The 12,606-nt window shown below is 32.5% G+C and overlaps 1 protein-coding gene and 1 long non-coding RNA gene across 2 annotated transcripts in view; one reads left to right on the top strand and one right to left on the bottom strand.

Moving 5' to 3' along the window:
- Window positions 1-12,606, top strand: part of LOC144834548 (uncharacterized) — a 61,538-nt gene that overhangs the window by 45,037 nt on the left and 3,895 nt on the right. The gene's annotated exons all lie outside the window — the stretch shown is intronic.
- Window positions 1,635-12,137, bottom strand: LOC144836194 (beta-ureidopropionase-like). Its single transcript, XM_078691435.1, has 14 exons — window positions 11,984-12,137; window positions 11,274-11,445; window positions 9,063-9,150; window positions 8,445-8,539; window positions 8,117-8,195; window positions 7,728-7,804; window positions 7,497-7,551; window positions 6,988-7,102; window positions 5,978-6,059; window positions 5,660-5,702; window positions 5,217-5,243; window positions 4,494-4,534; window positions 4,065-4,151; window positions 1,635-2,473 (listed from the first exon to the last, which is right to left on the bottom strand). The coding sequence occupies exons 1-14, from the start codon at window positions 12,082-12,084 to the stop codon at window positions 2,390-2,392; spliced, it is 1,146 nt and encodes a 381-aa protein (XP_078547561.1). The 5' UTR covers window positions 12,085-12,137; the 3' UTR covers window positions 1,635-2,389.

Here is a 12,606-nt window from a genome sequence, read left to right as displayed (position 1 = left end):
TTTAATTATTTTTCTGCAATGATTAAATACCTTAGGATATATTTTTCTTAATCCACAACGTGGTAAATGCAGCATTTCTAAAGATACGAGATCATCGAAGCAAGGCAGGAGTTTAGATAAATAAATGTTGTTATCCATCTGTAAAAATCTTAAATTATGCAAGCCACGAAATGCATCAATACCAATGGTGTTGTACTTCAAGTTGTTGGAAATAAGATTTAAAGTTTCTAGAAATGTTAATTCCTGGAAAGAATTGTTCTCCAACGATGAAATGCTATTGTAGGACAAGACGTAAAACCCAACATCAGTTGGAACTGTATCTTGTGGTGGAAGCGAAGTCATTTGTTTGCCTGAACAATCCACGTTGTGTCTGTAGTAGTCTTCCGTTTCTGTTTTACAATATAACGAACAGTTACATTTCTCGGGGCATCTAATATCTGATGGAGTGCCACTGGGATCGTAATTGTAGCACGTTAAATTATCCCCAAATGACGTACTGCAGTACACTGTCTCAAAACCAAGGAGAATTATTATCAGACAACGCAACATCTTCTTCCTAACAATGCAACATTCTTGCAGTGGAAATTCAGAGATTAGAAAACCTCATTAAACTGTTGAGTAACTGAAAGATCGTGATTGTCTTCCTGTATAAATTAAGTTTTGACAATAGGCCAAATAAAAATGTTTTTCTATAGATTTGGCCAGCAAAGAAAGCATAATACTGCTATAACAGACGCTAGTAATAAAATAAACACAGTTTCATTTCTTAGGACATCTTATATCTTCAAGAGAAGTACCATTGGGGTAGTATTTGTAGCACGTTCACTTATCTCCTTCTTCAAATGGTGTAAAGCTCTCCACTGTCTCCAGAACAACGAAAATTAATATCAGACAACACAACAATCTTCTTGATGCAAAATTCTTGTAGTAGTAGAATTTCGTAGACTAGAAAATGCCATCTAGCTGTTAAATACACTATGCAAGGCATATAATTGAAAGAAAGTGAAATTTCGTGATGATATGATCACATGAAGAAACATATAGAACATTGTTTCCTTTATTTAATAGCACTTCCTTATACTGTACCTTAAATTTCGGTTTCTGCAAAATCATAGCTTAGCATTGTTTGGAAAGTAATTGTTGGGAAAAGAAATGATTGTTCCATATGCTACAAAGGTTACATTATATTGTTATTAAAGCTTGGATTCCACTAGTTACATTTAGGTATAAGTTTTACTTGGTTCCCACTAGCACGCATTAGCGTAACTCAAAGCTTGGTTTCCACTAGCACGCAACGCAAGGGCGTAGGCGCAACGCAAGCGAGTTGACCAATGACAAGCGACAGTTCGAATAATCCATGGCTTGCGATTGGTTAAATCACTTTCGTTGCACTTACGTCCTTGCGCTGCGTTATAGTGGAAACCAAACTTAAGACAAGGAAGTAGACGCAACGCAAGCGAGTTGACCAATCACGTAACAGTTTGGATATTCTATCGCTTGTGATTTATCAAATTACTTGTGTTCCGCTAACGTCATTGCGTTGCGACCTAGTAGGAACCAAGCTTAAAGTAAAATTTAGACATAAATGTAACCGTGGATTCAACACGCATCGCCTTGCTTTGAAATTATTCGTGTGTGTCTCTGACACATGATACTATAACGTTCGGTTTAAAAACTTTATGACTTAAAATTCTAATCTATTTTTAAATAATTAAAGGAACCTCATAAAATAGCAACATTTTATTTAGGCACGTAGAAAATGAGATGATTACTCAAGGCCTATGATACATATACACGAAAATCAACTATATTAATTATATATTTATATCCATCACACAATATAGTTATTTAAATTTATAACGTGTTTCAATACTGTATAAAATATTGTACAGTGTCCACGGAAATCGATAGGTATGACCAGTATTATATTTTATACCACCCTAATACTATCTAAATAAATATTACTACCTGTATACCATTAGATAAATAGACTTTGAATAGAAAAAATAGTGTGAAAGTAATGACTTTAGTGGGACACGACCCGCAAAAGAGAAAAAAATTAGTAGCACAATCAAAATACAATTTCAACTAAATATAATTGAGTTGTGAAACCAAGAAATAGCAAAATATAAACATAGTTTATACAATAAATATTTGTATAAGTGTAAGTGTCATTGATTTTGTCCATAATGCTTTAAACAGAAACAAAGGATATTCTATAGTAATACTGTAGTACAAAGTAGCTCACCAAATTGACAATAATAATGTCTGTCTATCAATAAAATTAATAATAATTACTCAATTACATAATTAATACTCCATGATATTATTAATTACGTCAGACAAAAGACAATCGCATTCATGGTAGTCAGTCCAAAACACACAACTTCTACTCCTTAACAATAAGGGGTTTGTAATCTGGTGATGTTGCCTGTGTGAGTAAGTCAGCATACATATCATGACGTCCAGTCATCTAAACAAAATGGAAGTGCATATATGATATATTGTATATTGAATAGTACACGTATACAGTAAAGATGGCGTAGCATATACAGTATGGTATATAATACTCAAGCGGTATATTGAATATAGAATAGTACACATATACATGTAGTACATATGTGGCATATTGAATAGTGCACATTTTCATAAACTGTAGATATGTCATAGAACATATGATATATCGCATGGTATAATAAATATATGGCACACTGAATATAGAATAGTGCACATATTCAGTATAGATATGTCATAGAACATATGATATATCGCATGGTATAATAAATATATGGCACACTGAATATAGAATAGTGCACATATTCAGTATAGATATAGCATAAAGAATGTATGGTATAGTACATAGCATATTGCATATGAAATAGTGCACATGTTCAGTATAGATATGGCATAAAGAATGTATGGTATAGTACATAGCATATTGCATATGAAATAGTGCACATGTTCAGTATAGATATAGCATAAAGAATGTATGGTATAGTACATAGCATATTGCATATGAAATAGTGCACATGTTCAGTATAGATATAGCATAAAGAATGTATGGTATAGTACATAGCATATTGCATATGAAATAGTGCACATGTTCAGTATAGATATAGCATAAAGAATGTATGGTATAGTACATAGCATATTGCATATGAAATAGTGCACATGTTCAGCATAGATATGGCATAACGAATGTATGGTATAGTACATAGCATATTGCATATGAAATAGTGCACATGTTCAGCATAGATATGGCATAAAGAATGTATGGTATAGTACATAGAATATTGCATATGAAATAGTGCACATGTTCAGCATAGATATGGCATAAAGAATGTATGGTATAGTACATAGCATATTGCATATGAAATAGTGCACATGTTCAGCATAGATATGGCATAAAGAATGTATGGTATAGTACATAGCATATTGCATATGAAATAGTGCACATGTTCAGTATAGATATAGCATAAAGAATGTATGGTATAGTACATAGCATATTGCATATGAAATAGTGCACATGTTCAGTATAGATATAGCATAAAGAATGTATGGTATAGTATAGCATATTGCATATGAAATAGTGCACATGTTCAGTATAGATATGGCATAAAGAATGTATGGTATAGTACATAGCATATTGCATATGAAATAGTGCACATGTTCAGTATAGATATGGCATAAAGAATGTATGGTATAGTACATAGCATATTGCATATGAAATGTTGGACATATTCAGTATCGATATGGCATAGTACATATATGGCATATTTGATTTGATTTGATCACTTTATTTCAGAATAAATATTCCATATATACTATATATACAACAAATAATACAAAACCGGAAGATCAAACTAAAATAGGAGTTTTTCCCACTTAGTGTAGAGCTTTGAATCTCGTAACAAATGGTTCGTGGTACACCTAACCAGATCGTTTTCACTATTCACAATTCTTAATCTAAAACCATAGACGCACTTACATTGAATAGTGCACAAAGTGCGCATATTCAGTGTAGAACGGCATAGTTCTTGTATGTAAAATCAAAATCTATTCACCTTGAAACACCATGTATCTTTTATCTGCCGACTTAAATTGAGGTCAACCTCTGCCACTAAAAGTCCATCTCGTACTCTTGACAATCCCTACAGAAGAAAAAATGTATTCAATCACTAGAGTACTCTTTGTGACATTCACAGGTGTTTTAGTCTTGAGACCATAATGCTGATAGCCTAGTTGGAATTTGTATTAGTAGCTCAAGTCTTTGTACAACAAACACTATGATCTTTATAATTCTCTTCTCAACATCTATGCCATGTTGAGCACTGCAAATTATTGCCTGTCTGTCACTGAAATACGCATAACTACTAAAAATGACCATATATTATTATTTGAGCTCATTATATAATGAGACCATTAAGATGGTCATTATCTTTTTTTTTAGTGTATTTCATAAAAATTGTAATATTTAAAACAAAAATAAATACCGGTGTTCTGCTTCCATCTGGAGCAGCCAAATAACTAGAACCTGCATTAATTAAAAATGAATGCTGTTACCATGGTAATTGATATGTGTTCACTAGTTATGCATGCGTTATGTCTTCTCTTGAGTCCACTTGCTTGCTTAAAAATATGACTACTCCGGATTTGGTTCCCAGAACTAGAAGCGAGTCGGCCTAGAACCCATGCCGATATTGTTGACTCTTTAGGTACGATAAATGGTGCCCTGGCCTTAACCGCTTGTTGACTCAAATTCAGTACTTTTTTTCAAATTGAATTTTGGGGTTTTTTTTGCTTTGTGTCTGTACCTTTCACACATATGGTACAGGTTTTTTACCACAAACGTACAGAAATAAGATATGACTGACTGACTATATTCCAATGGTTGGTGGTTATCACAGTTTATCTGCAGTATATTCATTCATTTCCATTATTTTGGATAGTACATACATATATACAAATCATACAAAAAACATACAATACTAATTTAATGTGAATGAGCACTAAAACTATGTCTTTTTCTAAAAAACTGCACTGTACATAAACAAAAATTATGTATACTTTAGACATTTGTTATCATTAATTAAGAATTATTGTTAATTGTCTAATTGTCGAATAATAAATGTAACAAATATGGGGAGCTTACATAGACTAAATAAAAACAGTATTTGGTTTATGAGTTTATAAGCAATACAAATTCAAAAGCTTACCATAGAAGTGTCCCATCTGATTGTGACCTAAAAAAAATTAACATTATAAAACAATTATTAAAAATTACTGGAGGGTGTGTTTTAGTTGTTCATGTTAAGCTCTGTCCACACTATAAATGTTACAAAAAATGTGATGTGGCCATATATGGACATGATGATGTCATACCACTACCATATTTGGGTATATCACTTCCATATTTGGGAACATCACACTTTTTTGTCAAACTAGTTTGGTAGTGTAGACAGAGCTTTAGTCAGTTCTATTCTTCTTATTATAAAGTGTATTCTCCCAACTTGGCGTGACCCGAAAGTCTGGTTTTCCAAATGTGAAATAGAATGAGATCATGCGTAATTCTTGTATAAATGTCTATTATTAATACTGGACCATAAAAGATAAAATCTGCATAAAATCAATGAAACATAATTTAATCAATTAAACTTACTTTTTTTCCCATCAGCAGATGTGAACTCATTAGGAAATGTTTCCTGCAAAACAAAATTGTAATAATTGATTGCTTTAAAGCTCTGTCTACACTACCAAACTAGTTTGACAAAAAAAAGTGATGTGCCCAAATAAGGTAGCAATATGACATCATCGTGCCTATGTATTGGCACATCACATTTTTTTTTCACATAAAGTTTGATAGTGTAATCACAGCCTTTAAAGTTACATAATTATATTTTCTTTATTCATTATTCACAAAATCAACATAATATAAACATTTTGAAGGAAAGATATAATGAATTGAAAAGTAACTCACAGTTCCAACCCTGTTGATTCCCACAGTAAAATAAGTGTTAGCTATAGCAGCATTCCTTGCTTCAATTGCCCACATTGGCTCACTGAAATTTATAAAAGAAATTATAGATCATTATAAAATAGTTTCGTTTCGTTTATTTTCCACTCATTTAAATGCATTTAAACAAACATACGTGTACAGAGTATAATATATGAGTGGAAGGAGGTTACAGTAAGTTCATTGACCCCCCGTATCAGTATAATAACAATGTTATGGAGTAGACTAAAATATATTTTTTTAAATGGCCGTACATAAAAATCAAAAAAATTATTTTACTTTTAAGTAGAGCTATAAATATTTAAAAATACATATCAACACATTATTTGAAAACAGGATTTGAAAACATATTGATTGATTGTATATTTATTGTTACAATTGAGTTTCTTTCCAATTAATAGTAGTCGGATATACAAATTATGAGCAGGTAAAAGGGCGTTCATGCAGCACAATGTACAACATCAATTACAAAGTGTTTGAGAAAAATAAAGTACAGTACAAATTATATTGGCAAAATAGCAATATACTATCACTGTAACAAGAGCAATACAGTGTCACTGTAATAAATAAACAAACACACAAAAATGCATAATCACAGAAATCATTACCATTCATTTATGCAGCATTACTGCAAACATTAGAGAATGCAAGATTAAACATTTTATCTTGTAAAAAACTTTAATTTTTGGAAAAGACAAATTACAGGTCTCAAAATTATTCTTTATGAGTTAGATTTCTACTACATCTTACCAATAAAAAAGTGGAAAACTTTAACAACTTTACTATAGAATATAGTTCTATTGTACAGATAGATGGCCAGCATCTAAAGTGTGTTACAAGAGAGCTACCACATATTTAGTTGATAAAAATTCTTGATTTATTTTCAAACTTTCTTTTTTTTCAGGTAATTTTTATTTCTATTTTGTCCTGGTAGTAATGAGTTTTGTTCTTCATGTCATATTTCAAATGCCTACCTTAAAGTTCCGACCGTGGCTGAAGGATTGAAGACTATCTCCGCTCCATTCATACCATACATATGCCAATTCAACGGATGATGTCTGCCAAAGCAAATATTAACTGCAATACGACCTAACAATATGATATAAAAGACAGTTAATTTCTACTTTTGAGCTATGGATTTTACAAAAGGTATGTGGTATGTAACACAACTGAATGAGGGCAATTCTTCATTGAGAATAGTAGTAAATTGTCAGAAGTAATTTGTGGATCTTGGCTTAAGATAAATAAAGGCTCTCAGAATTTGCGTGAAATGAATAAAGTATGACATTTTTTGTAAGTTGCAATTTGTAATTCCAAGCTGCATGTAAAATTTAATCGTTACTGCTCCATTAGAAAGATAACAAGTTTTCATTAGGGAGCATTTTCAGTAGGGTTTTCCAAATCTTAATAGCAGAGAGTTGGCATCAAATGCGGACCAATAAAATGTGGTCCTTAATTAAAGAGGTACAAGAGAATGCCTTACCAAATTGTGTTTCAAAAACAGAATGACCAGTGTTCCCTTCCATATAGTAAGTAGACTATAAAGCCAAAAATAATTATTTGTTATATATACAATTCATAAATTCGTATCTTTGGGTAAAACTGACAAATCAAAATAATCCTAATATAATTCAGTGAAACAATGTTAATATAATTTGATTATTCAACTGTTACTTCTTGCTCTAAAAAAAAAAATTAACTTGAAAGAAATTACCTCATTAAAATCTCCAATTCTTGGGATATGATTCTTTCTTGATTTTCCAAGAACTTTTCCAGTGTTTGAAATAACAACTATAGTAAAAAAATATATGTTATTTAAAAAAGCAGCAGAAATAATAATTAAGTTAAGAACTGAGTGAATCAAGACAAAACGAGTACGTATAAAGTCGTGTATCCAAAGTTAACACTCAGGCTCCTTCTGATCAGAATTTCTAATTTACGTAGATTTTGCCATCATAGTTCATAAATAAATCCAAAATAAGATGCGTGTCACTGTGGTCTTATTATAGAAAGCTTTTCTCTTCGATGAATCCTGAACACGCCAGTGATTAAACACCACAAAAAGTCGATAATACATTTGAAGGTATGTGACCTTTGACCTACCTGCAGTGTTCCATATGACATCAGCTGGGTCACGTTCTAAGATTGGTGAGACTACAACCATGTTGAAACGTTTTGCAAGCTACAAAACGTAATAAAAAGATACTTTATTACTTTGTTACATTGTTGCAGATCAGTAGGCCTACAGTATTTGTGCTGTGCTTAGCTGAAAACACAAACCTTCCATAATAAAAAAAAAAGGCAACCATAAAAGCTACAGAACTTTATCTAATCATTTTATAACTATCCTTGAATGAGGCCTTGGTAATGGAAACTATCTAGTGACTTTTTAAAGTTTTATAATAATATTCTGCCTTAAGGGTAACCTTACATCCTGGCATAGCTTGGTTGTAGGCCCTTCCTCAGCAGATTCAGCAAACTCGCACCACGGCAGTTTTTCTCTTGTACAAAATGCAAAAGGCATTGCTATAAATAAAAGAATACACGTAATAATATTCAATTCAAATAAATACGACTCTCCCAATACTCTGGTATTCGGAATGTGTTTTTATTGGTAAAAATGAATTTGGGACTGTTTGGAAAAGTCTTGTATTGGCAGAGTTTCCGGTTTTCAGAGAGTCTGGTATTGGCAGAGTTTCCGGTTTTCAGAGAGTCTGGTATTGGGAGAGTTTCCGGTTTTCAGAGAGTCCGGTATTGGGAGAGTTTCACGTTTTCAGAGAGTCCGGTATTGGGAGAGTTTCTGGTTTTCAGAGTGTCTGGTATTGGGAGAGTTTCTGGTTTTCAGAGAGTCCGGTATTGGGAGAGTTTCTCTGAGTATTGGGAGAGTTGACTGTAATACTAATCTAAAGGTGTTGAATGCAAAGAAAGAATAACTAGAATTGCTAGATGCACTTTAGAAAATGTTTCAAAAGACCATAATTACTCAATATCTATCCTTTGAAATTTAGTTTTAATTAAGAATATCTTAATTATCAATTGTTGTACTTACTCCAAGCTTCTTGAAAACATATAATGTTCACTCCACATTTTGCAGCAGTCTCAGTAATGTCACTTATTCTGGCATGAAGTGACGCTATCTGTTGATAGAAAAGAAGCTTGATTATTTCACAGTATATTTGATTTTAAATCAACTGACAGAGATAAAAACCTCCACCAAAAAGTTGATAAAGATGAAACAGTAACAATATACAAAAATGACAAAATAATTAAAACTTGTGTTCACAATTTTAGACTTAAAAATATCAGAATCACAAAAAAAGAGAACTTATTATAGGAATCGCACAAGCGCTTGAATAAACCTCTGTTACATTAATACGACCAAAAGGAGGATTTAAAAAAACTAAAGTAAGTAACTAAATAAATAAAACATAAATAAATTTGTTAAGCTTAGCCAAACTGGTAGACTGAATCAACTGAATCAAAACACTAAACGCTGCTGACAATCATTTGTTTATCATTCAATTCACATATTTATTTGTAAGATCTCTTTAGATTCATTGGTTACACATTTTTTTTTCATTCATTTTATAATTGCATGCAAGTCAAAATGTAAATCAACCAACCAAATTTCACTTGTACACCGTTGTTAAAATGACAAAAATAATATTGTATTGTATCGTAAATGAATAAAAAAAAACTTGAATAAAGTTCAGCAGACAATTATATAGAGGGCAGTAGATATATAACATTGTGATCATGTTTTTGTGCAGACATAACACAATGCATTGATTGGTGTAAGAAAAACACAATGCATTGATTGGTGTACGAAAAACACAATGTAGGTAATAGATACATGACAATAGGAAACAGATAAAGAGATTAATGAACACATTACACAAAAGAAAACCCAATAAGAGGTTTAACAAAATAGGAAGGTAAAGAATTTAACTGTAGTAGTTTTAGTAGTTGGTTCAAAAGACAGACAAACCAAATGTTAATATTAACACAAACAAGAGAGGATGGAAGGTAGTAGTATTTATTAACATTTCACTAGAGGCCCAGAGCATGAGCAGCCCAGAGTTGGAGGGCCATTTAAGCTCTGTCTACACTATCAACTAGTTTAACAAAAAAAGTGTGATGTGCCCAAATATGGTAGTGATATGCCCAAATATGGTAGTGATATGACATCATGTCCATATATGGGCACATCACATTTTGTTGACACATAAAGTTTGATATAGTGTAGACAGACCTTTAGAAGTGCTAAACCAGGGGTCTTTGCCCCCTGTGTCACAATACAATACACATACACAATATGGAAACCTGTAAATTAGATTTATTCAAATGTTGTGTTTGATCGAGCAAGTATGGTACATTTTATATTTTGGCACTTTCACATGACTGCAAGATTAACTACAATATCTGTACTGGTTGCTGTTTGCGTGTAGCCTAGCGTTTCAAGTCGAGTCGTAAAGCGTGTCAGCGGTAACGCAATTTTCACCAGTCAGTTCAACTCGTCGAAACAAAATAAAGGTCAAAGGTCAGAGCGATGGTTCCCAAACTTTATTCCAACGTGTAAACTATAAAGGAATACAATAAACATTCTAAATAATAAAATGCAATAAATCCAGCAATATCATCAATAAATCATTCGATCAACATTATCATTATTAGTTGAAATGCCTAATTGAATCTACTTTACTTTAAACCTTATAATAGCCTCAAAGATTAGGTGAGGTTTAAATCAATATATATAAAATCTCTAATCTACAATTATAATACTGAAACTACAAGTAACTAAAGTTAAATTACTCACTTGACTGTGGATCCTATATAATTCTGTTGTTTCTAAAACCTTTAAACATTGTTTCAATCATGTAAATTCCGTATAATAAAAATAGGTGTTCTTCCTTTAAAACAGTAAGGTGAAGTGTGGTTTCTTTAGCTAATTATCATATCTTCTAAGAGAGAGGGCAGGTTTCCATGGTAATAATCTATAAGGTCATAGCTTTGGGTTCTTAGGAATGTTGGCTTGTCATAAATCATCCCTGTCTTACTTAAAGTGAGGTACAGTATAAAATAAAAGGCTAGTATAGTATACTTGGTATACAGTCCACAACAATATCTATATCACGCTACACAGGTGTATGATTGGGTTATTGTATGCATCCAATTTTTGTTTGCAAAGTAGAATATTTATTTGTCTTTTAACCAAAAAGGTATAATACCTAATCAAAAAAGATGACCCTTGAACCCATACCTGTTCTGATACAGGTGCATCTGTTGGCAACAAGATTTTATTCTGTACAGCACCAATCCTGACAACTCTAGGAGACCTCATCTGCTCTTTTTTGGCATCGATGCCATAACCACGCAACTCAAAGTCTTTCTCTTTGGAAGCTTGCAGTGCTTCTTCTGGTAACTCTAAAACCCTTTGCACAAATAGATTGATTTGTTGTGTTATTAAATATATATAAATGATAAAAGTAATGTAATAATATATAATCTGTATTCTTTTAATAGTAGGCCTAGTACATATTCAAATTGCACAATCTTATTATGAAATAATTGTGGGGAAAAATCATTTTAAACAAAACTGACAAGTAAAGTACCATTGAAAATAACTTTATATTCTAGGCTTATTATAGGTTTCATCCTAGAGATATTATAGTGAACTATAATATCTCTATTCTGGTTTCATCATGAACAGATGAATTACTGAGTATACAAAACAACCAAAATCGCAAAAGGTCTATTAGTTTTACTTATCAGCAAGGCTAGATTAGGAGGATAGGTTCATCAGGACTCTACCAGGAGAGGCAGTACCAGTATTAATAATAGGCCTAGGCCTATATTATAGGCTACTATGCTGACCCAGATATCCAGGCCAGGCCCAGGGTCATTCTGACGTGGCATGCATTCATTTCTGTTCTGGTGGTGAGAGATTGGGAATTTAAACTTTTAATTTACCTAGCCTTCTTTCCATACAAAATGGTTAGAACTTTTTCCCGTATTTCTTCGGGAATGTTATCACGCAAGATAGCATCTACGCTGTCTATTTCAGCTGCCATAACTTTCAAGGGGAGAAAACTCAAGACCACAACAAAAACAAGAATGATTGACGTGTGCACTGCGCCCTCTAGTTGAATAATCTAGGCCTATGTTGAGGGCGCTAAACTATCAACAAGAAGTTGCGTTGATTTTTTGGTTCAGGGACGATTCGGCCCTGAGACGATTCGGCCCGGGACTATTCGGCCCACTTTTGGTGGGACGATTCGGCCCACTTTTGGGCCGAAACATCCCACTTTGTGGGCCGAAACGTCTCACTTTAGACCAAATTCATATTCATTTTTTTTTTATTTATCAAGTTTTTAAAGGTGTTTAACAATCCGTATTTTATTGATATCGACAAAGTTGATATAATGTATATAATAAATTACTAAAAAAACGTAATTTTATATTCAATTTATTACTTCGAAAACCTTGTTTATTTCGTGCATTCGCCAAGCGGCCAACAGAGGGCGTAACTTATTTACATCGCGCGCGTGACTAAAAAATGATTATTTTCGACAATGTTTTCAAAATGTTTGCTT

Source organism: Antedon bifida, chromosome 2 (assembly GCF_963402885.1).
Source record: "Antedon bifida chromosome 2, ecAntBifi1.1, whole genome shotgun sequence".
Taxonomy (NCBI): Eukaryota; Metazoa; Echinodermata; class Crinoidea; order Comatulida; family Antedonidae; genus Antedon; species Antedon bifida.
This window is presented reverse-complemented; position numbering and strand designations above follow the sequence as displayed.

Bases quoted from the DNA above. Each gene is read 5' to 3' on its own strand.
- LOC144836194 (XM_078691435.1), bottom strand. From the start codon at position 12,084: ATGGCAGCTGAAATAGACAGCGTAGATGCTATCTTGCGTGATAACATT. The intron at 5,244-5,659 runs GTAAGTTTAATT...AATTTTTTTTAG, and splicing joins ATCTGCTGATGGGAAAAAAA to GTCACAATCAGATGGGACAC. The intron at 4,535-5,216 runs GTAAGCTTTTGA...TAATTAATGCAG, and splicing joins TCAGATGGGACACTTCTATG to GTTCTAGTTATTTGGCTGCT.